Source organism: Apus apus, chromosome 15, assembly GCF_020740795.1.
Source record: "Apus apus isolate bApuApu2 chromosome 15, bApuApu2.pri.cur, whole genome shotgun sequence".
NCBI lineage: Eukaryota > Metazoa > Chordata > Aves > Apodiformes > Apodidae > Apus > Apus apus.
The window spans coordinates 14,706,550-14,729,579 of record NC_067296.1 but is presented as its reverse complement, the minus strand read 5'-3'; the positions used below and the strand labels follow the sequence as shown (position 1 = coordinate 14,729,579).

Genomic DNA, 23,030 nt, shown 5'->3' with positions numbered 1-23,030 from the left:
CCCCAGGGCGGCCTCGACACAGGGAACTCCAAATCTAACCTCGATAAATAAAACCAAATGTTTATTTACACCAAAGAATTCCAACACTGGATCTTTCACATATGAAGGACAAAGTATATATACACAGCAAGGGGTAGCAGGGCTGTAACAAGGGTGCTTTTCCGTTGTCAATGATAACATTTGTCCACAAGTACTGATCTACCATGTCGGGGCAGGGAACTCGCTCTGTCCTCTCAGTGCTATTTACAAGACCGTGAGGTATAACTGGTATCTCACCGCATGGCACGTGAGGGAGGGGATGGTGGGTGAAGTGGTGGTATCAGACTTTTTTTTTTTTCCCCCCCCCAGCTTTAAGTAGCCACCAGCTTGAAACCTATAGAAACGATTTAAAAACAATATACCCAAATAACAAACTAATTCCAGAGATCCAAGCCAAGCAACGGCGGGTGAGCCCTCCAGGAGCAAGGGGCTGGTGAGAACGTGGCTTCCTCTAGAGGAGCCCCTTTCTCCAGAGGTGGCAAGGACTCCAATCGGATTAGTAACTTCATCTTTTAAGACTAAAATTACATGCAAGGGGTTGATGTGGCCTTCTGGCTTTCCTAAGGACACATGATTCAATCCAATTCAGGTTTCAGACATTATCTGTACTTCTTTTAAGCTTACACCACCTCGCCATACTGGAATGGTCTCCTCAGTGTACCCCAGCTGAGCCCTGTGCAGGACATGGGGTTAAGTGAGTGGTACTTTAGGAATCCCCCTCCCCTGCCTCATGAAGACTTGTCTCTGGAGAACAGCACGATCCTCCAAGGTGCAGGTTCATGGAGGAGTGAGTAATGGCAGGAACATGAAGAGATTTCCAGCAGGATGCAAGAGCTTGGAAATGCTGTGGATCTTTGTACTTAAATGAAGAGTACTTTTTTTTTTTGGGGGGGAGGGAGGGGTGGGGGAAGAGGGAGTGGGATGGGTGGGCGGGGGGGAGAGAAACAACTGTCCAAGAAATATTCCATCTGTAGGTATTTTCAGGGAATCCCCTGAGTTACGAAAAAGTTCAAGTAAAAAAAGAAAAAAATCAGCCTATAATAATTTTGTATATAATGACTGAACTACTATAAATCCACAAGCAACAGTTCAGACACGGTGCCTCCAAAGCTTCATCCCCTCCCTTCCCCTGCCAGGCACGAGCTGCCCCCTGAGCAGAGCTGTGGGGGGAACCTCATCCCCACCCTCCTCAGCCCAGGCAGCAGGAGACTGAGCCCATCCTACTGCTGAGCCCCGGCAGCAGCTGGAACAGGCATCCCCAGCGTGGTGGTGGCAGAGATGACGGGTGAGCCTGCGAGAGGTCCGAGGGGTGAAGGTGTTGGCACTGAAGAAATCCCTGGAAGAGACAGGGAAGCAGGAATTAGAGCAAAACCAGAGCTTATCCAGGGCAGCTCAGCTCCCCCAGTCCTTGCAGCTCAGTTTGCTGCCGCTTTGTGGCATTTGCAGAGCTGAGATTAAAGATCTGTTCCTGCTCCCCTGCAGCCTCTGAAGAGAGCTCAGGTTTGTACACACCGAGGGGCAGGAATCGCTGCCATCCACACGGCTGCAAAAATCCCAACTGCACTTTTTGAAACAGGACCAGAAAAGCAGGTCAGGCTGCAGCCAGGCCTTGTTTATCGCCCTCTCCCACCCACTTCTCCGCAGCCCTCCGCGCCCTTGTCATCAGGCCCTGGAGATGAACTAATGCAGGACTTGCCCTCCCGGATCCTCACATCCTCACGCAAGTGCCTTAACGTGCCAGGCAGCAGGAGTGACAGGGAGCAGCACTGACCTGACATCATACTGGCACTGCTGACAGGAGTGCTGCCACCCGCCATGTTGGACGAGCCCATCCGAGCTTGGTCTTTCACGATGGGATCTAGGAAGAGCAAAACCACCCTTAGGTGCCAGGTCCAACAGTATCAACCATCATCTACCACCCAAGAAGGTACCAAGGCAATGTGACCCATGAAAAGTTGCCTGAATGAAGTGCTCTGGAGTTCAGCAGGACTGGTGCACAGCCAGGGCTGAAGGAAACAGAGGGGATGTTGGTCTTCCTATGCTGAGAGCTGCATGGGGCCAAACCCAGGAAACGGGTGCAGCTCAAACCAGGACAAACAAGCAGAAAGATTATTACTAATTACAATCACGTCTCTATACCCATCTCACAGCAGCCTGTGAGTGTCACTGGAGCACGTTGCCTTCAGCAAGATGTCCCCAGTTTACTGTCACTATTTCAGCTGCATGTGATGACACTGAACAGAGCCTTCCCCTCCCTGCCTCTCAAGCCACTGCATCTGACAAGGGAGTTTTAAATGCTGCCCTTCCTCATGCTGAGTCCAGTACAACCTGCATCTCTCCTTGTACACAAGCTGATTAAGCTGTCTGTCCAACTCTCCCATTCCAAGCTTTCAGCTTTACCAATGCTCACACTTGCAAAACATTTCACTTGAACATCTGCCACAGCCATAATCCAGAGCAATCACTGCTTGATAATTACACAAGCTTGTTCAGCAGCAAGAAAAAAAAATAATTAACTGAGCAAATATTCCAGTGACAATAACCTAAATATCAGTATCTGTGAAAACAAAGCAAGCATTTAAAAACAATTACTAGTGAAAGTTACATTTTTGCTTGCAAAGCCGACCCGAGTATCCCATTTGCAGATCCCTACAGATTTAAAAACCAAAGGAGTTAAAAGGGTCTATTTGCCCCCAAACCAGTTACCTGGTTTGATCAACAGGAACTGGTGTGCCCAGACACCTGCTGAAGCCAGCAGGGGTTTAGCACCAAAGCTCCTTTATCACGCAGTGCTGCTGGTTCATGGCCTGGCACGGGTTTGGGTGGCTCAATTCACCCTCCATGGAGCCAAGAAACCTGGGGTCCAGCGCCGGGAAGGTGGGGTCCCCAGGGGCAGAGCTCCCTGGGCAGTAGGGGGTACTCACAGAAGTAGGGGTGTTCCATGGCTTCTCTTGCTGTGAGTCGCGACTGGTGATCGTATCGCAACAGCTTGTCTAAGAAATCCAGAGCTTCAGGACTCACCAGGTGCTGGTTCTCACTGTGGACAAAGCGCTCCCATCGCTTACGGGAGTGTCTGCAGGCCAAAATAAGAGATTCCCCAGATCAGGCTGGGCAGAGGACACCGACTCCAAAAGGCACTTTTAAGAAGAGCAAGGCCCAGCAGAAGATGTGCCCCTGGGAGAGGAGGGTGGCTCCTCGGCGGGGCTGAGCCCCAGGAGCAGTGCTCCGTGTCTCCACGCGGTGGCAGAGCCACCACAGCCCCGACTCCCTTCAGGACTCCAGTGTGGAATGGATTTACAGGCCTAAAATCCCAGTTTTGCTCTCCCCTCATGCTCCCCAAACAAGAGTTCCTTGTAGTTTTGGACTGTGTCACACAAAATGACTCTATGAGGGAGAAAATATGTAAATGCCACCTCAGGCAGCAACTGATTTTGAGGACCGTAATTCTGAGAAACACCATTTATGCTTTTGCCTCAGAATTCTGGGAAAGGCACTTGCCCTTCATGCTCCAGCAGTTCTTTAATTGCCTAAATGACATTAAAAAACCTTTCCCAAGTACATTGGCAGATAAAGGACCACGGGAAGCTCTGGCAAAAAGGGATCAAAGCCACAAAGTGGCAGTTCTGGAGAAACTTGGCTGTGATTTCTGCCATCATTTTTTGTTTGCTTCAAGGTGTGATGACAAAGCACTAGCTCCCTGGGTCCACCAACAGCTTATGAGCTCCTCTGGATCTTGGCTCACCTGCCCAAGATGTCATTGAAACGTGGGTCCAGTTCGATGTTGTATTTGTCAATGTAGTCATACAGATCTTCTGTTCCCAGCACCTTGGCTATCCTCACCAGCTGGGAACAAACAGAAAAAGAAGTCACTACTGCCAGAGCCAGCAGAAAGACACAGCAGCACAATTCCCTTGGGAGCATGATCCTGGCCTCAGAGGGGTGAACCAGCAGCCACAGGGGCACCTCGTGGCTCAGATGTCCTGGGCACACACAGTCACAGCAAACATCAACGTGCCTCCCTCACCTCAGTACACAGCAACCCAAGGCAGCTGGGAGGGAGCTGCCCATCCTAACATCACAAACTCGTAAGATCCTGCAACTATAACTCCCTTTGCAGCAAGAAAATATTCAAAACCAACAGAGGGAAAGGCAAGAAAAAGTGGGCAAAAAAGCAGAAATTCTGTAACTTGCATATGAAGGGTCAAGTGTCTCTTCAGAGGGCTCCAGAGTGAAGGTCTGAGAACAGAAGGTCAGGAATGTCTGCACGTCAAAGGCTTAAGTATAAAAATTTTGGCCTAAAGGCAGCACATCAAAGATTTCAGAGTCTATATAAAACTGAACCAAATTCAGTTTCTACCCAGAAGGGAGGGATGGAGACAAGGGGAGGGAGGGGGGATAGTGGCAGGGGCTTTCCACTAACCACCACAGGAACTGTCAATCTATGTACCAGAGCACACCAGCCTTAACATAACTACAGTTATAACTCTTTCCAGATAGTTCTGAGGAGCTCATGAATACAAAGGAGTATAAAACTATTTCTGTTTAATGGGTTAGATAATCTTGCACACTTGAGAAAAGGAACATGGCTTCAAACACAGCAAAGAAGCCATCAGAGAAATTTCTCCAGATCTCTCAATTCAAGTGCCAGCAGGAAACCCTCCTTGTGCAAAGAGGAGAGATTGAACGTGACCAGCTCTCACCTGATCATAGTTGTCATGGCCATGGAAAAATGGCTCCTTTCGGAATATCATACTAGCCAACATGCAACCCAAGCTCCACATATCCAGACTGTAATCATACATCTGTAAAATCCAGAAGGACAATTCAATTTCTCATGAATCAGGGAGAAAAACAGGCTCCCCCCTCCCTCCCGTGACACGAACGTGGCCACGTAACGCTGGGAACAGGCTGAAGCATCTTCATCTCGAGATCACTGCTCAGCCCAGTGTCCCAGTTACTCAGACTGGGATACAGCAATTAGAACAGCATGTATCCCATTTCCATCTGGTCCATAAAGGTACTACAGACCAGTGCCTTTTCCTGTTTTCCCTGCAGTCTTCATGTTTTGAATCTCTGAGAAACCCTGTTTTGGGAAGGGAAGAACCATGAGCAACAAGAGCAATGAGCTCCACAGGTACAGGGCCAGGTGAGGAAGTGCCTTCATGCAGCACTGGCACCATCTCCCAGGCATCAGGAATGCTGCTCCTTCCAGACCACAGCACTTCCAACCATGCAAAGTGCCCTCAGATATGGGGAAGTTTTTACAGCTTAATTTTGCGTTTCAGGCAGTCCAAGTGTTCCCACAAGGGCTGTTTCATTCCTATACTTTACTGCAGAAGCTGCCTTGAAAAAATAATATCCAACATCTGTATTCCATGATCCATGATGATAGTTCTCCAGCTCTTCCTCAAGCCCTGAGACAGTGGCTTTATAGCCACTGCTTTCCTGACCCACTTTGGAATGGACTGTCTTTAGCTTCAGGTCTCTAGAGATATGAATTTTGGGTTTGCTACTTTGAAAGGGCACAGACTTTTATATGGAAAGTCAGTGATAAATCCTGGTAACTCTTACCTGATAATCTACAAGGAGTTCAGGTCCTTTGAAATATCTGGAAGCCACTCTGACATTGTACTCTTGGCCAGGGTGATAGAACTCAGCCAACCCCCAGTCTATTAGTCTAAGCTAGAAATGGTAGAAAACAAAGAGAAGAGGCTCAAGGGATGCTCCAGATCACCCTTCAGGTGGGTTTTGTTTGAAGCTTCATTTACAAACCTTCTATTTCCAATTATTTTGCAGTTGATCAGAGTATCTGTCCCATTCCTCTCCCCACACCCTATCACCAACCACTCTGAATCAAACACCTCTCCATCCCAACCCTATTCCCGGGTTACACGTAACCCATTAAAACTTCAGAACAAACAACATCAAGGATTTTTATATTTCTCCACACAAGGGAAGTGCAGCCTCCCTTGCAGATGCCTCCCTGCCCCATGGACTTACCTTTCTGTGCTCATGGTCAATCATGACATTGTGAGGTTTGACATCTCTGTGCATGATTCCCATGCTATGGCAGTAATCTAGAGCCTGGAGGTGACAGCCAAAGAAACAGATGCTGGAGTCACAAGAAGCTTTCATGTTCAACCATATTCAGAAGTATTTCCACATACACCAAGTCTAACCAGCCAGCAAGACTTTACTGTCCAGCATTATACCCTGGACTAGACTTGCAAACCAGAGAAACCACCTCTAGAGCCCCCTCCAAAGGGAGGTCCCAGGAACAGAAGTGTTTTTACTTCACCTCATGCACTTACTCATAAAAATGGAATTTCAGAGCCCCTAAGAGCAGAGTTACCAGGCACTATCGATCAAATAAACCTCCTTCAGACTCCTGAGAAAATATTTGTCTCAGAAAAACGGAGAAACACATTTGACTCACATTAGGGCACAAAACCAGCCAGTAACAGCTCACAATTTTGTTTTCAGATGCTACATTTATTTTTGATTTAGGATCTAAAGGTATCTCAGTGTATCCAGAGGCTCTGCCATCCTCAAAAAGAAAAAAACAAAACAAAACTAGAATTTCTTGCAGACACAAAGCTGAACAATCGATACTGACTTGATCTATACTTTTCTATCCAATTCTTTCACAGGCTTTCTTTTCTCTTCCCCCACTAGCAACATGAAGAACATCTCTATAGGATTAGCTGAGAGCAAATCCTAGAAATAAACAGCAAAACACCAACCTACCTTCAAAATCTCATACATGTAGAATCGAATATCATAATCCGTTAATGTCTGGTATAATTGCTGTGGGACACAAACACATCCTATCAGTGCTCAACACCCAAGAAATAACCCTCTCCCTGCCCACCCAGAGCAGCCCAGCCCTGCTCTCTGCTGCTCTGCTTCTCCAAACCCATCTGAAGGGACAGTAAAAGTTTTCCAAGTGCCTCTGATCCCACACCCCACTCAGGTCGGCGTGTTCCTCTCCCCATACAAACCACATCCACAGCTGACTGCCAGCTCTCTCAGAACCTTCTGGTTCCTGTCATTCCCTCAGGCTGCACTCCCCCCCCACCAGCATGAGGCACTATCCCTGTGGACTGGGTCTCAACAGGACCAAGGCTCTCTGCAACACTAAGCAGCTATTCCAGGTGGCACTGCAAGCCTTTCTTCTCCTGAGGCAGGTCAGTAGGGAAGGGGACAAAGAAATATTCAAATCCCTTTTCCCAGAAGCATGGACAGTGACAGAAACAGCTGTCCACATGTCAAGTGGTTCCAATAAATAGTTACACACTGAACACAAAGTGCTTCAAAAGGACAGGCACTGATGGTCCACAAGAGAACAGATTTATTTGCTCCCAAGCTTAGAATACCACTTGGAATCTGGATTCTAATCTTGTAACTTCTGTGGCAAAATGGCATTAAAGGACTAATCACAAGCTGCTGTCCAAGTGTTTTTACCTTTAAAGACCGTTACTTTGTTGGAAAGAAATTATTAAATAACCTGCCTGCCCCCCTACCTTCCCCAGAAAAACATTCTGAGCAGCTTCCAATGGAAAACACCAGAAGTTCCCATCCCACACTGTACCTTAAAGTCTGTGTTGTTTACATGTTCAAATACCAAAGCAGGTGTCCGAGACTAAAACAGAGAGAAAAGTGTTCAGCCATGGTAAGTTGAGAGAGTATGTTTTTATCTAGGAGAATGAATTAAACTATTTGTACTCCTAAAACTGCTAGAAGCCCCTCTGCCTCAGACATAGTTGTGATTCCCCTCAGACAGGAGGGCCAAAGCCTGCAGCCTCACTGTTTGCAGAAGGAATTAACTTGTCTCAGTTCTCTGCTATCTCACCCTGACAGAGTGAGGGGCTGAGGGGCCCGTGGGGGAAGGGCCCTCCCTCTAACAGAAGTTAATCAGATTAAGAGCTGATCTGATTAAGCAATTCAAAAGCAGGATTTTGGAGCAGGGGGAAACAAAGCCAGATCAGAGCTGAAGTCAAACACAGCAACTTCACCCATAACCCCAGTGCACCCTTGAAGTTCCTTCCATACTCACCACAGGATCTTTTACTATATCTGCAAGGGTGATTATATTGGGACCTCCTCGCAAGTTCTCTAAGATCTTGATTTCACGCTTGATTTTCTTCTTTTTAACAGGCTGAAGAATAAAAACCCAGAGTGTGAGACAAAACACCCAAACAAAGTGAGGCTAAACAGACAGCCTAGCCAAGATGACCAAGGCAGGTGACTGCAAATCACCAAAATCCAACACAGCCTTTGCAAGTTGAGTTCAAACAGTTCCATTTTGTTTACCTGGCTACGCATCATTCCAGTATGGGCTCAATTACCTCCAGTCCTCTTTCCAACCATACAACCCTAACAGCCACAAGCATGAGCTTCATGTGAAGGAAGGCTAGCAAGATGGCATATTGTTTTTAATCTGTTTGAACTTGATCTGATGGTCCAAAATTTATTAACTGGCCTGTGCGCGTATCTACAAGTGCACAAGCTACCCAAGGGCCACCAGATGAAGGTTTCACCAATCAAGGCTGTGGAATAACTAGCATTCAGGAGACCCTTACTCAATCTGGAAGGATATTACTACATAGGTAATGATATGCAGAAAGAAACAGAAGTGGTAAGGCTAGCAGTGCCTAAATCTAATCAGGGGCTTTAAAGGACGATCCCTTTAGCTCACAGGGCTCTGCAAGTTAGAGGAGGGGAAAATTTTCTTGTCAGCTGCTGAAGTGCTGTTTAGCTCCAAGTAAACATGTGTTGCACATCAGCACTTCTTTAAGATAGAGTCTAATTCCTTACAGGTGGAGATTTGCCTCAATAACCAAGCACAGGGCTCTATCTGCAAGCTCAAAACAATGACCCATTTCACTGAGCAACACTCCAAAGCCAGGCTTTCAGCATTTCAGTTTTACAACATTGAACATTTTACACCAAATGCTGCACTTTCTGGATCACCTCAAGACAGATTTTCTCTCTTACCCAATCCCCAAGCTCACCTTGAGAATTTTAACAACTACTTTTTCATTATTTGTGATGTTGATGGCTTCAAACACTTCACTGTATTTGCCTCGGCCTAATTTTCGAACTAGCTGGTAGTCATCTTGATTTCTGTGGAAATAAAAAGTTAAGAGTTCCAAAGAGCTCAGTTATTTCCATCACAATTTACAAACCTCTCCTTAACACTAAATCACTCCCTCACCTTCCAGTCAAGGTGGATTAGTGTCTTACATCTCCTGACACGATGATTAGGAATTAGGAGAGAACAGGGAGCTTCAACTCACCCACGTCAGATTCAATCCAGAATTTATTTCTTCTGCTGAAGGTACCATAGGCCAAACTATGCACTCCAGCTTCAGCAAGCTGTCACTTCTACTGGTCTCTCTATATTTGGAAGCTATATTTTTCCTTGTATAATATTGATAAAAATCAACAAAGCCAGTAAGATGCAAAATTCAAGTGCTGGCCTGTTTAAAAAAACCAGACTAGGCACAAACCAGCACTGAGGCTCAGAAGAATGTGTGTATTTCAGAAACCTGCAACAAAGCTGAGGGCAGAACTTAATCTGGGCCCTGTTCTACAAAAGCAGAGCTATGCAGCTGGCATCACTGCTGTCTGATTCCTGGGTGGTTTAGTCATGAGCTCCATTTAGACACCTCCTTCCTTCAAAAAGCAGCAGACACGTCTTTCCCAGTCACTTGCAGGAGACAAGCAACAAGTCACAAAATAGCACATACCTATTTAAGTCTGCTAGATCTCTTCACTCATCCAAGTCAGAAGCAACTTCAGATGTCAGTTCTTTTCAGCCCTCACACTGGGCTGTTTAGATTTTTTCAAGAAAATGTTTTCTTCCCTCTGAAAGGGGAGGTTTCCTGACTACCTGGCAAAACTTCTTCAAACCACACTCTTAAGGAAGCTGGTAAATATGTTCCTGCGGTGCTGGGGATTTAAAATTTTGACAAGAAACACTTTTCAAAAAAAAAAGTTGTGATCCTAACACCTAACAGCCATGCAAACTAGACATATGTCAAGCTAAACTCCCCATGCATCTCTGTGCAGGATCCTACAGGGATCCTGGTCCAGAGACATCCACAAGGCACCCAGGGACTCACCCCCACTCAACAACATGTGACTCATAGTCCCAGTACTCCCGGGGTCTGTGTGTGTTCACATCCGTGTAAACTCTGGCCCTGCTCGGCACGGGTCCCGACATATCAGACAGGTTGGCAGGTGGGAGTGAGGAGATGGCTGGAACCAGGGGCTCCCGACCTGCAGAGCTGGACAGAGGATAAAGGCCTCAGATTCTTCCACCTGCAGAGAGATAATAAAGCAGAGACTAAAATCTCAAGATACTATATAAAAATATTTCAGTTAATCATTAGAAGCTGCAGAGGAGAGGCAGGAACACAGGCCTGGGATGGGCTGCTGTGCACACAAAATCTTTCAGGCTCTCCCTCTCACAGGACAGAGCACCTGGCCCCACTAGCAACAGTAACACACACCCCCCTGAAACTTTCAGCATGTGGCTTCCAACTTGTGGTTGCAAAGACAACTTTGTAATAGGGAAGAAAAGCAAGGTGCTCCATACCTACAGACTGACTCCTTCCCTTCAGCTCCAGAGGTACAGCAGGAGCCACCAGCTGCAGCCTCTCCCTTGGCCAGGAAGAAGCCTCGTGCCCCACCCAAACATGAGCAAAAAACTCTGCTTCAAAGGTCTAAAGATATCTCTTTGCATTCTGCTTGTCCAAAGGATCTGTAAGCACCTCCACTTCTTCCTTATAATGTGATTTTAGCAAATCTTCTGTTAAGCTTTATCAGTATTGAGTCGAGTCCAAATAACCCTGAAGGCAGTAACTATATTTCAGAGACAAATACTGACTATTTAAGCACAGTAACTTACTACAGTTTTATATCAATATTGTCCTACCTAAAATAAACGCAGTGCCCCTGCACCTCTCAGATCTTCCAGGAGTGAAAGCTAACACATTTTTAAACGTTTAAGAATCTCTTTGTAAGTATTCAAAATAACTTAGAAGGAAGGAAGCCGTGTTGGAGCATGAGAGAGTATTGTTTGGTGTGTGGGATAAGGCAGGGGCTCTCCAGCCCTGCCTGCAGAGAGGCCCTCAGTCAGTGGGCAACACTGTCATCTTAACAAATATCATGTATTTATTTGCTATGTCAATCTTATCTCTTCACAGGCAACTGCCAGACTGAAGGAGGGAGTAATAGCTGCATTAATCAGAAAGACCCAGAAATCTGCTCTAAGCAGTCAGCTCAGGCCATCAGGATACATCAGGAAAATTCTAGAAGCAAAATGCTGCTTTATGGGCAGCCCTGAGGTCTGCTGCAGGAACCACTGCAAGAGCCACTGGCTAGGAAGATGATGGAGAACCTGGGGGACATGTCTGATGTCCTCCCCCGTGTCACACAGCTTGACCAGCAGCTGGTTCTGCAGCAGCGGAGGCACCTTCACCAGGGCTCTTCCTGGCAGGGACTAAGCTTTCCCAGGTGGCATGGGCCTTGGCAGCATGGGTCATCTGCTGACCTACTGACACACAAATTGTGTTCAGGGCAGTCCCAGGTAGACAGGGCTGTGGTAACCCAGCCCCAAGGTCACCAAGGGACATGGCACTGATCCAGAGCCCACACCAGAGGTGTGAGCGAGGCTTCAGCCCAACAGAGGGGGAAGGAAGGAGGCCCAGGTATCCAGCTGGCAGAAGGATACGAAGTATTGCTAAAATTACTAAAAAGAAAGAGTCTATTCCTGGAGAAACTGTTAGTCCTTGAGCAAAACACCCTTTCAGAAGATTAGATAGCAAACATCTAAGACCTCAAACCATTTATGTGGCATGACTCACTTAGAAATTAGATGTATACTCCAAAAATGTACTCAGACCTTAACAGAGCATGTGAGTTCACTAGAACACTTTCAGTACAGTGAAATTTACCAGATTTCAAAGTTCAATTGCTGTGGTTTTGTTTCTCCTCATTCCATGTGCTTCTGGCAGGAGATGCACTGCATGATTTCCTCTGCCCAGTACTGCTGCTGTAGAAATTAAATGAACCTATATATGTCTAAGATGACTTAGCAATTTACATTTTTAAGCACAACTCTGTCACTAAAGGATGTGTGACTGCCCCAGCTGAGCAAGATCAGTTTCAACAAGGACAAAAATAAGAAAAAAGAAAAATCAATCATGTTATCTAAAGGTAGATCAGATTTCACAGTGGCTATTTTCTGTCACGTAGCTCTAGCCCAGCACAGGCTGTGTGCTGTAACAGGCTGCTCAGAGAAGGGCTTCTTCAGGAAATCATCGACTGCAGCTTCTAAGAATGGCACACAATGCCTGGTTCTGCAGGCAGGTATTGTTGTCTGCTGATCTTTACACAGGAAGAGGAGAGAGTCTGCACAGATGATCTGGTTTTAAAGCAAACAAAGCTACATTCATACACAAACCTGCCCTGCCTGAAAGCTTCTCGCTCTTGCTTAAAGCTGCTAATTTGTATATATTTTGCTTTCACTGCCCCTAGAGAGGGATAATTCTACAGAGGATCCAAGCTCTTTGGCAGAAGGGACTGACACAAACAGGGACGAATAAGGGGGTCACAGGTGTGGTCAGACACATGTCAGTTTAGCTGGCAGTTTTGAGGCAGAATATCTACATTATGAGCAGTGATTATACCTAGAGGAGTGTCCTGAGCTTGTTATAAAAGATGAGAACTGTTTCTGCAGAATTCAAACAGCACATGCCATTTATGAAGTCCTGCATTAATTACAGAATCAAAATAATTTATACTGGGAGAAGCTGCTAAAACTAATCTAGTCCAAGCAGATCTAATCAGATCAGGTTGCCATGTCCTGCATGGGCTTCAGCATCTCCAAAAGCCACAATGCAGCTCTGGAAATTTCAATTGCTCTGGTAGAGAAATGCTTAGCTAGGAAGCAGAAGCCTGAGCTGTCAGGCAATATCCCAGAGGTCACAGAGAAAGACAAAGTTCCCCTTTACTGTCTGACACTCACTGCTCAATACCAGGGCTTGCCAGCACAAGGACAAACAGCTCCTCTGTTGTGGCACTTGTGGTGACAGCCCCTGGGAGGACACTGCCCCACAGCCCTCACAGGGCAGCTGTATCAAGTCAGCACCATGCAAGTTTCAGGGCTTGGCCTTCCCAACTAGGCCTGCCCTTAAGAACACTGCCCAAGTACTAGCAAGCTGATAAAGAGCTCATCTCTTGCACAGCACCCTTATCAAGAGCAGCCCACAGAACCCTGCTCATCCTGCACACAAAGCCCACCAGAAGGCAGCCCAGCTCACAGATGTTGCCGATAATGACCGCACAGGAGTGACCCACAGCCCCAGTACAGACACAAACCCAACTGGGCTACCACAGTATAGCAATTTTTTAATTGGAGGGTCTATTAATTAAGAGAGATCTATTATTAAAGGTTTTAATTGCTCTAACAGTAGCTTGTTGTCTGAGCAGCTCAGCAAGCCAGAGTTTTTGTGCCTGAAGTTCAAGAAAACATCCAAAAGACTCCCAATGTCCACTTTGATTCTGATTTGTAAAACATTTTCATGTTACAAGCCCCCTCCTTTTTAAAAAGGGATTTTATCATCCTCACAATGCAATCCAATCCTAGTGGCAACCCCTGGAGGACATGTTTTCTTGTGAAGTACCCACAACCCATTATAACAGGAATTTCCTATGCCCTTCATCCTTCCAGAGATACCCACGTACAGCACGTAGCAACAAAACACAGCCAAGAAATCCCTGATTAGCTCCTGAGAAACACACCTACTCAGCCACTAGTAAAATTCACCTTTTTTTTTTTTTAGTTAAGAATAACTAAGATACTGGTATCTTCTTTTTTCTTTCTTCTTTTAACTGGAAATGTTTTTGGCACAAAGCTTCTCTCAAGCTCAGTTACTCAGAACCTTAACCCAAAGCTGCTGCACCAGCATGACACAGAGCACATACAGGCTCCTGGGGAGCTGGAAAGCCAAGAGCTTCCCAGAAGTCTGGTGTCCTGAGGAGCCTGCAAATGCTATCCAAGGGATGACCTTTGGGGATAAGGTTGGGAGTATAAATAATGCACCCAAGGACATGACCACCACTTGACACTGGCCTCCTGCAGATTGCTGCAAACAGCATGACTGGCCCTCAGTGTGAGTAGGATGAGGCTGGGCAGTTCCAAGTTCATCCAGAGCAGAGTAAACTCTGTGAACTACATGGATTGCTACCAATGAACTTGGATGCAAAGAGCAGACTGAAAGGAGTAAGGCCCCCAACTGCAGCAAGCCAAACTCAGAGCCAGGAAAACACTGCTGTCACTTTATCAGTTCCAGACAGACTGTCCCAGGCAACCTCAAGGAGAAAGCAAGATGCCTGGGTTGGTCAAACAGGTCTAGAGACTTTCCTCTCACTTCTGCTTTCCCCATGCAATTGTGACAGACTAAGACTGTAAAGAGGCTGAGACAGAGAGCAGCCAGTTCACTCTGAGGAAAGAAAAGCCCTCTGTCAGCTGAGAAGAGCAGAATTATGGTGAGCAGTCTGGAATCAAAAGGTTATTCCTTTCTTTTATCCACAACTCCAAAAGATACTCATCATAAACAGCCCAAACCCAACCTCTAAAATCAGGAGTGCATAATGTGCTTCATTACTGAGAGGAAGCATTACAATTATCAGATAAAATTGATCAGGATTCTCTTCACACAGACCATTTATCCCCTGTAAGGCTCCCAGGGAAGGAGCACTCATTTCTTTTGAGCTTGGAGAACATCTAGTACTGCAGAGACAGCACTGAAATGAAAAGATCAAGACATGTTAACTACTACAGGACAGCCTGCTGGCAGGCAGCTTTACCAAACCCCACCTCACCTCTGAGGGGGAATTAACAGCAACCACCTTTATAAAAAATACTTTCAGTCTCACAACAGAAATCTGATTTCCATGTTTTCATGATGCTGGAACTACAGTGATACAAGTAAGGAACAGATGACCTCCAGAAGTCCCTTGCAGCCCATGTTTCTATTATTTTATAGCTGAAATAGAAGCAAGCCTGGATTAACAAAACTGACATTTCACATCCTTTCTGGAAGACCATTCACCTACCAAAGGGACATCACCAACCGAAAAGCAGATTTTAAAATCTAATTGAGTTGGAAAAAGCAGCTTAGGTTTGAAAAAAAAAATTAAAAAAAAAATCAAACTTTTCTCTTGGAATTTTTTTGGAACAGCACACTCTGCTCTAACTACATTTTTCCATCAAAATTATTTACCAGATTGATTTTAAATAGCTGGTCGTGAAGGAACACATCAGGATATGCAACGACCTCAAACATTCTCTTAAAAAGAAACAGGAACAGTTGTGATTTAACTCAAAGCAAGACATGACCAGTCACTGGGGAAAATAGCTGACAGGTTTAGTTAAGCTGGAAGATATATCTTGGAGTCATTCTGTTCTAAAGACATCCTAAAATTGAGTGATTCTTCCTTCATCAGCTTCCCCCATTCCTCCCAGCTCCTGCCAATGAAGAAGCCATCCCTTGCAATAAGGATCCCAATCGGTGCAGAAGTCACAGGACTGACCACTGAACTGTTTTACTCCTGGATCTCATGACAACCTCCACAGCCCTGGGGAAGCTCAACTCTCCCAGGTCACAAAGGCAAAGAGCAACATCGATCATTTCCGACACTGCCCGGGCAGGATCCCTGGCGCCCACGTGCTGTCCTAGCAGGGGTTCACTAAAGACTCTTCATTTTTATTCCAACCTGGAACAGCTAAATTTTAGTGGAGCTTACATAGACCCTCTGGGCTCTCCAGCATCTCGGCCCAGCTGGGATCTTCTCCAACGCTCCTCATGCCATCTCCTACAGGATTCTATACAGAGCAGTCAACTTGGAATGCTCTTCTCTTCCCACTCCCCAAAAATAATGGAGTCTCCCTTCTATTTCAGAGCTAAGGTCATCCACAGCACACAGTGCAAAGGAAAAGCTTTTCCCAACACAAACCCACCAAGTCTGCTCTTTCATGAGGCTGTGTGGCCACAGTGGCAGCAGCACGAGTGAGATGCCTCAGCCCCACCAGGGTCTGGGCTTTTTGGAGGCATTAGTCTCTAGGTCCAACCATGCCAAAGCAAGAACACTTACAAGGACACCAATGGGAAGAGATTCTTTCTTCTAAGAGCATTACTAAAACCAAAGCTTCCACTGCTGGAGCTCTGGACAGTCTTTTCCAAGGTCTCAACTACCAAACTACCATTTCTGACATCTCAGCAACCCCAGGTAACTCTTCCTGAAGTCTCATGGAGAATCTTTTAGCACCACGACAGGCTCTTCACAGCTGACATCAGGTCAACTGAGACTGTCCTCTGGAAAGTTCTACCTTCCTAATTACTGCTAAGTGACACAGTTGTTTTCCTCATTAATTAGCACGCAGAGTGCTGACAGGCCAGTCGTTCAGCTGATGCGACTCCTGTGGTTCAAACACAGGGTGTGATTTAGCTAGAACTCAGACAACTGAACTGTCCCTCCCACCTGTACAAGGTACATGCTTCCAATTACACAATTGTCAAAGGCAGAACAGTTACCAGAGCCAATGGATAAACCAGTGTGCCCTGCATGTAACTGTGTCTTCAGGAGATCCCTGTGATTAGCTGCTCCCAGTGCACTGCAAACCCCCTCACAACTCAGCAAGAGACACCCACTGCAAACCCCTGCCAGAAAGTAGAAGTTCTAAGATAATTCTCTACACATTCCTCATTATTACCTCAAGACTAATCTAGCCCTTAATGTGAGGGTGGTGAGACACTGGCCCAGGCTCCCCAATCTCTGGAAGCATTCAAGGGCAGGCTGGATGGGGCTGGGAGCAACCTGGTCTAGTGGCAGGTATCCCTGCCCATTAAGGGGGCTGGAACTAGATGATCTTTAAAGTCCCTTCAATCAAAAGGGAAAAAATAGCTACTACATTCCAGAAACCAGCATCTGTGATGCCCTGGGTACCTAGACACCACACAGAGCGCAGGGCTGCACAGCCACAGGCAGCTTTCCCTGACACCACAGGGGAGGTACATTTATTGACTAAGACTTTGATATTTCATACCAATTTTGGAGATGAACCAAAGCCTGGTGACCCCTGCATTTACCACTCTGTAATCCAGCAGGGACACAACTGCTGAGGGCGCCCTTGCCATGCCAAAAAACCCACACTACTATTGGGCACACACCAGGGCAAGTTTCTCCCTCTCCACAGCATCCTTCTTCACACCATGCAACCACCCAGCAAAGCCCCCGAGCACGACTGGGTCATGCTCAGGACGAGTGTGTTTATACTCCTAGTAAAACACACGTGCTGGACAAATGCCTGGATGCCATATGTTCTAAACCATCAAAACTTGTATTTGTAAGCTGGGTCAACACAAACCTGGATGCTGCACAACTTCCCCAGTGAGCTAAGAGCCCCCCTTGTCCTTCTGGATGTGCAGAGGGCAAGGCTGGGATGCAGCAGCTTGCTGGTATCAGAGGGAAATCTGTGACACAATTTGTGAAGGCAGGAGCCTTGCTGGAGCTCTTGCTTTTCTACACTGGGAATTAATCAGTTGTGCACATTCATGTTCATCCATTTGCAAAACACACAGGCACATGTGTGCAAAAATGGGCTGAGAAGCTGCCTCCTCCCAGGGCTCTGGCCAGAGCATGGGAGAGACACCATGTCCCCTCCCTGGACAGCCAGGAGGGCTTGGGGTGCTTATTCAGGACATGGAGAGACCTTTCCCATCCAAGGGAAGCAAGTTCTGGCATGCAAATCCACCTCAGCACCACAGAACAGGCTGGACTCTCCCCACACTCAGCTTAATTAAAAAAAACAAAACCAAAAAAACAGCTTTACCCTGTGGCTGTTCCAGAAGGTGCAGACACAGAGGGACATTCTCTGCAGGAATGGACAGAGTAACTTCATTTTTCTAGGGCTTCTGTTAACACTTGAAGACATGACTAGAGGACTAGCAACCTGCAGCCCATCTCCACCTTGGCCTACAATTATTGTCCACTTCCGTCTATGCATTTTATCTGCCATCCACTTTGAATAAATTGCTGTAATATAATCCAGCCATTAGACTAAGCAGCTGGGCAGCCTGCTTTACAAGTGCCTCCCTGCAAACAGTCATATTCCTTCAAGATCAGAAACTGGTCATGAGAAGGACAAAATCTATCTTGGAAATAAACCCTGCGGAAATTAAAGCTATTGAAACTATAACCTTTCCAAGAGGACTCTGTGGTGATACTGTCTTGAGCCTGCAAAGCACTTCCAAGTCTCCATTCTGCTCTTCAGCTTCCCAAAGAAGCAGCATGAAGTGCATTAAAAAAAGCATTTGTTTGAATAAAATTGTCAGAACAATCTGTAAAAGGAGCAGGTAAGACTCATGTCAGGCTTGCCCTGCTGCTCCTCCGTGGCTGGTATCTGTGAACCATTGACCACACCAACAATCCCATTTCTTGTCAGACCTTCTTATCAACAGACAGGCCTGGCACCTTGATGGCAAACATGGTCCAAAAAGCAGCTTGTAAAACCACTCTGCTTCCAGCAACAGCACTAACACCCATTCAGAAAGCTGCAGTCTCCTCTTCCAAGCAGTTTTTCTAGGTCCAAAGGAGAACTCCTTTCCTCCAGTTAGGTTAAGTTCCAAAAAAGCCAGCTCTTGGAAGCCCCTGGAAGGAGATATCCAAGCTCAGAAAAATTATCCAAGAGTTGTCTTGCAATCAAAACCAGATGATGTTTGTAGCCAGCCTGAGTGCCAGCAGTCCTTCCCCCTCTCAGAATCTGGGGGTGGGTTATTCTCTCAAGATCCTTAGGAGATAATAAAATCCAAGATGGCATCAACAGCACTGAGGTTATAAACCAGATACTTTAATGTAAGGAATTCAGTAACGGAGGAACAGCAGAGGTGACAGGTCTAGTAACCCAGAAAGAAATCCCTGCCTCCTCAGAAATGTACCATGAAATTAATCACCCCACCACAATGTCACCCACTTGCTTCTCCTGGCTTCCTTTCCCTTATTCCTCAGAGGACGCGAGGAAAGACAAAAAGAGAAAATTAGTTCTGTAAGGAGAAAATGCAGAAAAAGAATTCAAGTGGAAGGTATAAGGACAAGCACCAGTTCATTAAACTGGGAGAAGTTAGTGTCACATCCCTATTTCAAAGCAAAACCGGGTTTTTTTCTCTCCAGCTCCACAAAATCCACATTTTTCCATCCTGTCTCCCCAAGATTCCTACCACAAACCCACTTCATGCCCATTTACCTGAACTGCACTACTTGAAAATGCCCCAATTTCATGTCTAACCTCCAGGACACAGTATTTTAGCAAATCTTTCCCCACTCATGGGTTTGAATCTTCACTCTTATGTTTCACCAGCTTATTTCCAGGAAAGAAGCACCCTTCCCTGCCCATGCAAAGAACTGAACTCCACTTAATTTCATGGAACAGTCCATGTGCTCATTTCCTCCACACTTGCTAGAACCTACTGCCAACCTCACTAGCTCTCTTCCAAAGAGCCACATTCTCAACAGAACCAATTTCTTCTCACTCCACCAATCCTGCCAAACCCCAAGAACCTGTTCTCAATCTCCCACCTGGAATTCTCTGCTTTCTCCTCCAGCATGCAATTCCCTCCCCACATTTTTTCCTATTCTGTGGCTCATCCCCACCACATGACCCAGCCACTCAGCTACACCAGCTTCCCCTCCTTTGCTGCAGCCAAGGCTGGGATGATGTTACTCTCCCTAGTTCTAGTTTTAGCACTGATTACCAAGCTTCGCACTTTCCCCAAGTTCTCCCAAAGCCTTCCCAAGCACAGTCTCCCCTCTCCTGGCACAAACCTTGCACTTTTCTACCTCACACCAACACCACCATCACACAGGATGAGCCCTTTCTCTGCACCTGCCTATACAATGCAAATCCACCCTGGTGAGTGGCAATACAGCGTGAACACTGACCCTATTTGAGCCAGAGTATTTTGAGCAACTATTACATCTTTGAAAGAAAGAGTGCTTGCTGACCCTTAGACACAGCACAAGCTTAGCCCAAGCCATTTCCAAACCCCATCACACCACAAACCTGTCCCAGGGCCCAAGTCTCTGCATGGGTGTGAAGGATCGTGCCACCCAAAAACACTGATTCCACCAATTTAGCTCCCAGAGGGAGGAACAAGCCCTTGTGAGTCCCTGCACAGACTAACCACTGCTGTCAGCAGAAAATATACCGATGATGGAGTGTTCGTAATCCAAACTTTATTGGTTGTACCCAAAGCCCTTAGTAAGAAAGAATAAAATAATATGACAAACAACACGCGTGGGGTTTCATAATCTTATCTGCCCTTTCCTTTACAAAGCATATTTTACCAACAGCCACACAGCCCGTCGCCCCAAGGCACAATTAACTAAATTACAGCAGGGGCGAGAAAGACCACCAAGGAGAGAAACCGGGATGGAAAACCACCTTCCCCTCCCCACCCAGAAAGGCCCAGAACAGGGTTCCTGGGCGGCTGGGAGGGGGAGCAGGAAGAACCAGGCCTCTTCCTCGCTCCTCCGCACACCTCGCATCGCCCTGCTTCTTGGGGCCGGGCGGGGAAAGGGCAGAACGGAACCTTCCAAGTCAGTAACACCGATGGCGCCGGAACGTGCGGGCTGAGCGAGCTGGGGGGAGGGGAAGGCCGCCCCTCCGTGGGGCCCTGCCCTTCCTGCGCGGCCGGGGGCAGCGGAACGCTCCCAGCCCGGGCCGAGGGCAGCCCAGGCGACCTCCCCGCAGCGCCCTGCCCCGCTCCCCTCCCGGGGGGCACCCAGAGCCCCTCCGCGGGCGGCAGGCGGCAGGCCCTGCCCTCCCCGCCGCGCTGGGCCGGCCCGCCCGCTCCCCGCCGCCGCCCCTTCCCCTCCAGCACGGCCGGGCCGGGCCCCGCACCGCGGCCCAGCTCTCCTCAGGGGCGGCCCGGGCCCCGCAGCCCCGACCGCGGCCGCCGCCGGGCGGAAGGGGCGAAGGAGACGCAGCGGCGCCTCGCCCCCGCCGCCCCCTCCGCCCCCCCCCCCCCCACCGCCGCGGGGCCCCCGGAAGGGCGCCGGAGCCGCCGCGGCCCGCCGGTACCTGCCGCGGCCCCCGCTCGCCGCCCGCCGCCGGCCGCACACAGACAATATGGCGGAGGCACAAGGCTCGGCCGCCACCGCAGGGACCAGCGCGAGGCGGCCGGAAGCGGAAACCCCGCCGCGCGCGCCGGGCCGGGCCGCGCGCCGCAAGGGCTGCCGGGGGGCTGCAGTCCCGCCGCGGATGGCGGGGCCCGCTCCGCCGCCCCTCGCGCCCCCGGCCCCGCCGCCCCGGGCCGCGCCCCGGCGGGGGCCGCTCGGGCCGCCCCGCCCGCCGAGCCGGGCAAGGCCGCAGGGCCCGCGCGTCGCGGCCTTCCTGCCCCCCTGCCCGCCGCGCCCGCCGCCAGGTGGCAACTGCGGCCTGTGGAGGCGATGCGGGCCTGGCCGCGTCCCGCAGGCGGGGCGGCCCCGGCCCCGGCCCCGGCCTGCCCGCCCCCCCCGGCCCCGCTGCCGGAGCCCTGGGGAAGCTACAGAGCGCCCGCGCTCCGGAGGGGCCCGCAGCGGGGACCCCGCGCCGTGCGGCTGGGCTCTGTGGGGGGAAGGGGCTCTTCCTGCCCCCCCTGCCCTTCCCCTCGCCGGCTTTTTAGCCCAGGTTTAGTCCTGTTGCGCTGCCTTGGAGACGAGTCTTACCCCAAGGATTGCCCAAAGCTGCTCCTCCTTTGGCCGCTCATGGCCTGCACAGGTGTACGCAGAGTAAAGAACTGGCTGGTTGGCCAGGCCCAAAGGGTTGTGGGGAATGGAGTTAAATCCAGGGGGCAGCTGGTCCCAGGCGTGTTCCCCAGGGCTCTGTAATTGGGCCAGTTCTGTATCTTCATCAATCACCTGGACACGGGATCGAGTGCACCCTCACCTTGCAGCTGGGTTGGGAGGCAGGACCGAATCGCCTGAGGGCAGGACCTGCAGAGGGACCTGGACAGGCTGGATCAACCAGCTGGGGCCAATTGTATGAGATCCAACAAGGCTGAGCGTCCCACACTTGGGTCACAAAACCCCCCTTCAGGTTTGGGGGCAGAGACTTGGGGGTCCTTGACAGCAGCTGAATATGAGCCAGCACGTGCCCAGGTAGCCAAGAAGGCCACCAGCATCCTGGCTTGTATCTGCAATAGTGTGGCCAGCAGGACCAAGGCAGGGGGTCTGTACGGGGAGAGCAGGGGGGAGATGGACTCTTCTGCTGCCTCTAGAACCAGACCGAGCCCCCCAGGCAGGGTGGGAACGTGCCCTGGCTCACAGCACCCAGCTGCCGGTGGCCCTGTCGCCGTGGTCAGGATCTGGCCAAGCACCTCAGGCTGCCTGGAGGGGAGGGGGGTTTGTGCCGAGCTGTGCCTGAGCCCCCCATGCCCGGCCCCGCTGTGCTCTGCGTGGCACAAGCAGGAGCCAGCCTGGACCCCCCAGGCTCCCCCCAGCCTCATGGAAAGCTGAGCCCGGCCGTGTGGGAGTCTCCCCCCTCGGGAGGTGCTGCTGGCCCGAATCTCACAGCCCCTCACCCCGGGTCACTCCCATTAGGTAAAGGAGCAGCTCTTCTTGGCGGGGGTATCTCCCTCTCGCGCTTTCCTTGTATTGTACGGGCCTGGGTCATCGAGGAAATCTTACAGATCCTTCTGCTGCCGAGTGGTCACGGGGGAAGCCCGGCCCCCTTCCCCCCATTGTCAGCGGCCCGGCCGTATCCTCGCTCCGAGCCCCGGCCCCTAAAAATAGCTCTTTGTCAGGCGATTGTTCCGACACCTTCGCGGCAGCATTGACGTGGGCCGGAGCGGGAGAGCGGTGGGGTAGGTGGAGGGGAAGGGCTGGAGGTTCCCCCGGGACCGCTCCGAGGATTGGCCGCTGATAACGGCCCCGCTGTGGGG

The 23,030-nt window shown here is 49.1% G+C and overlaps 1 protein-coding gene across 1 annotated transcript; it reads right to left on the bottom strand.

Moving 5' to 3' along the window:
* Positions 1-40: 40 nt before the first annotated feature.
* On the bottom strand, positions 41-21,837 carry CSNK2A1 (casein kinase 2 alpha 1). The gene is made up of 13 exons (XM_051632724.1): positions 21,817-21,837; positions 10,167-10,365; positions 9,054-9,165; positions 8,096-8,197; positions 7,631-7,681; positions 6,787-6,846; positions 6,040-6,123; positions 5,611-5,721; positions 4,740-4,841; positions 3,782-3,882; positions 2,964-3,112; positions 1,811-1,897; positions 41-1,375 (listed from the first exon to the last, which is right to left on the bottom strand). The coding sequence occupies exons 2-13, from the start codon at positions 10,265-10,267 to the stop codon at positions 1,260-1,262; spliced, it is 1,176 nt and encodes a 391-aa protein (XP_051488684.1). The 5' UTR covers positions 10,268-10,365; positions 21,817-21,837; the 3' UTR covers positions 41-1,259.
* Between the last annotated feature and the right edge of the window lie 1,193 nt (positions 21,838-23,030).

Excerpts from the sequence above, each read along its gene's own strand:
- CSNK2A1 (XM_051632724.1), bottom strand. The coding sequence starts at position 10,267 with ATGTCGGGACCCGTGCCGAGCAGGGCCAGAGTTTACACGGATGTGAAC. Across the intron at positions 9,166-10,166 it reads TCACATGTTGTTGAGTGGGG|AAATCAAGATGACTACCAGC; the intron begins GTGAGTCCCTGG and ends TTATTTCCACAG. Across the intron at positions 1,376-1,810 it reads CAGTGCCAGTATGATGTCAG|GGATTTCTTCAGTGCCAACA; the intron begins GTCAGTGCTGCT and ends TGTCTCTTCCAG.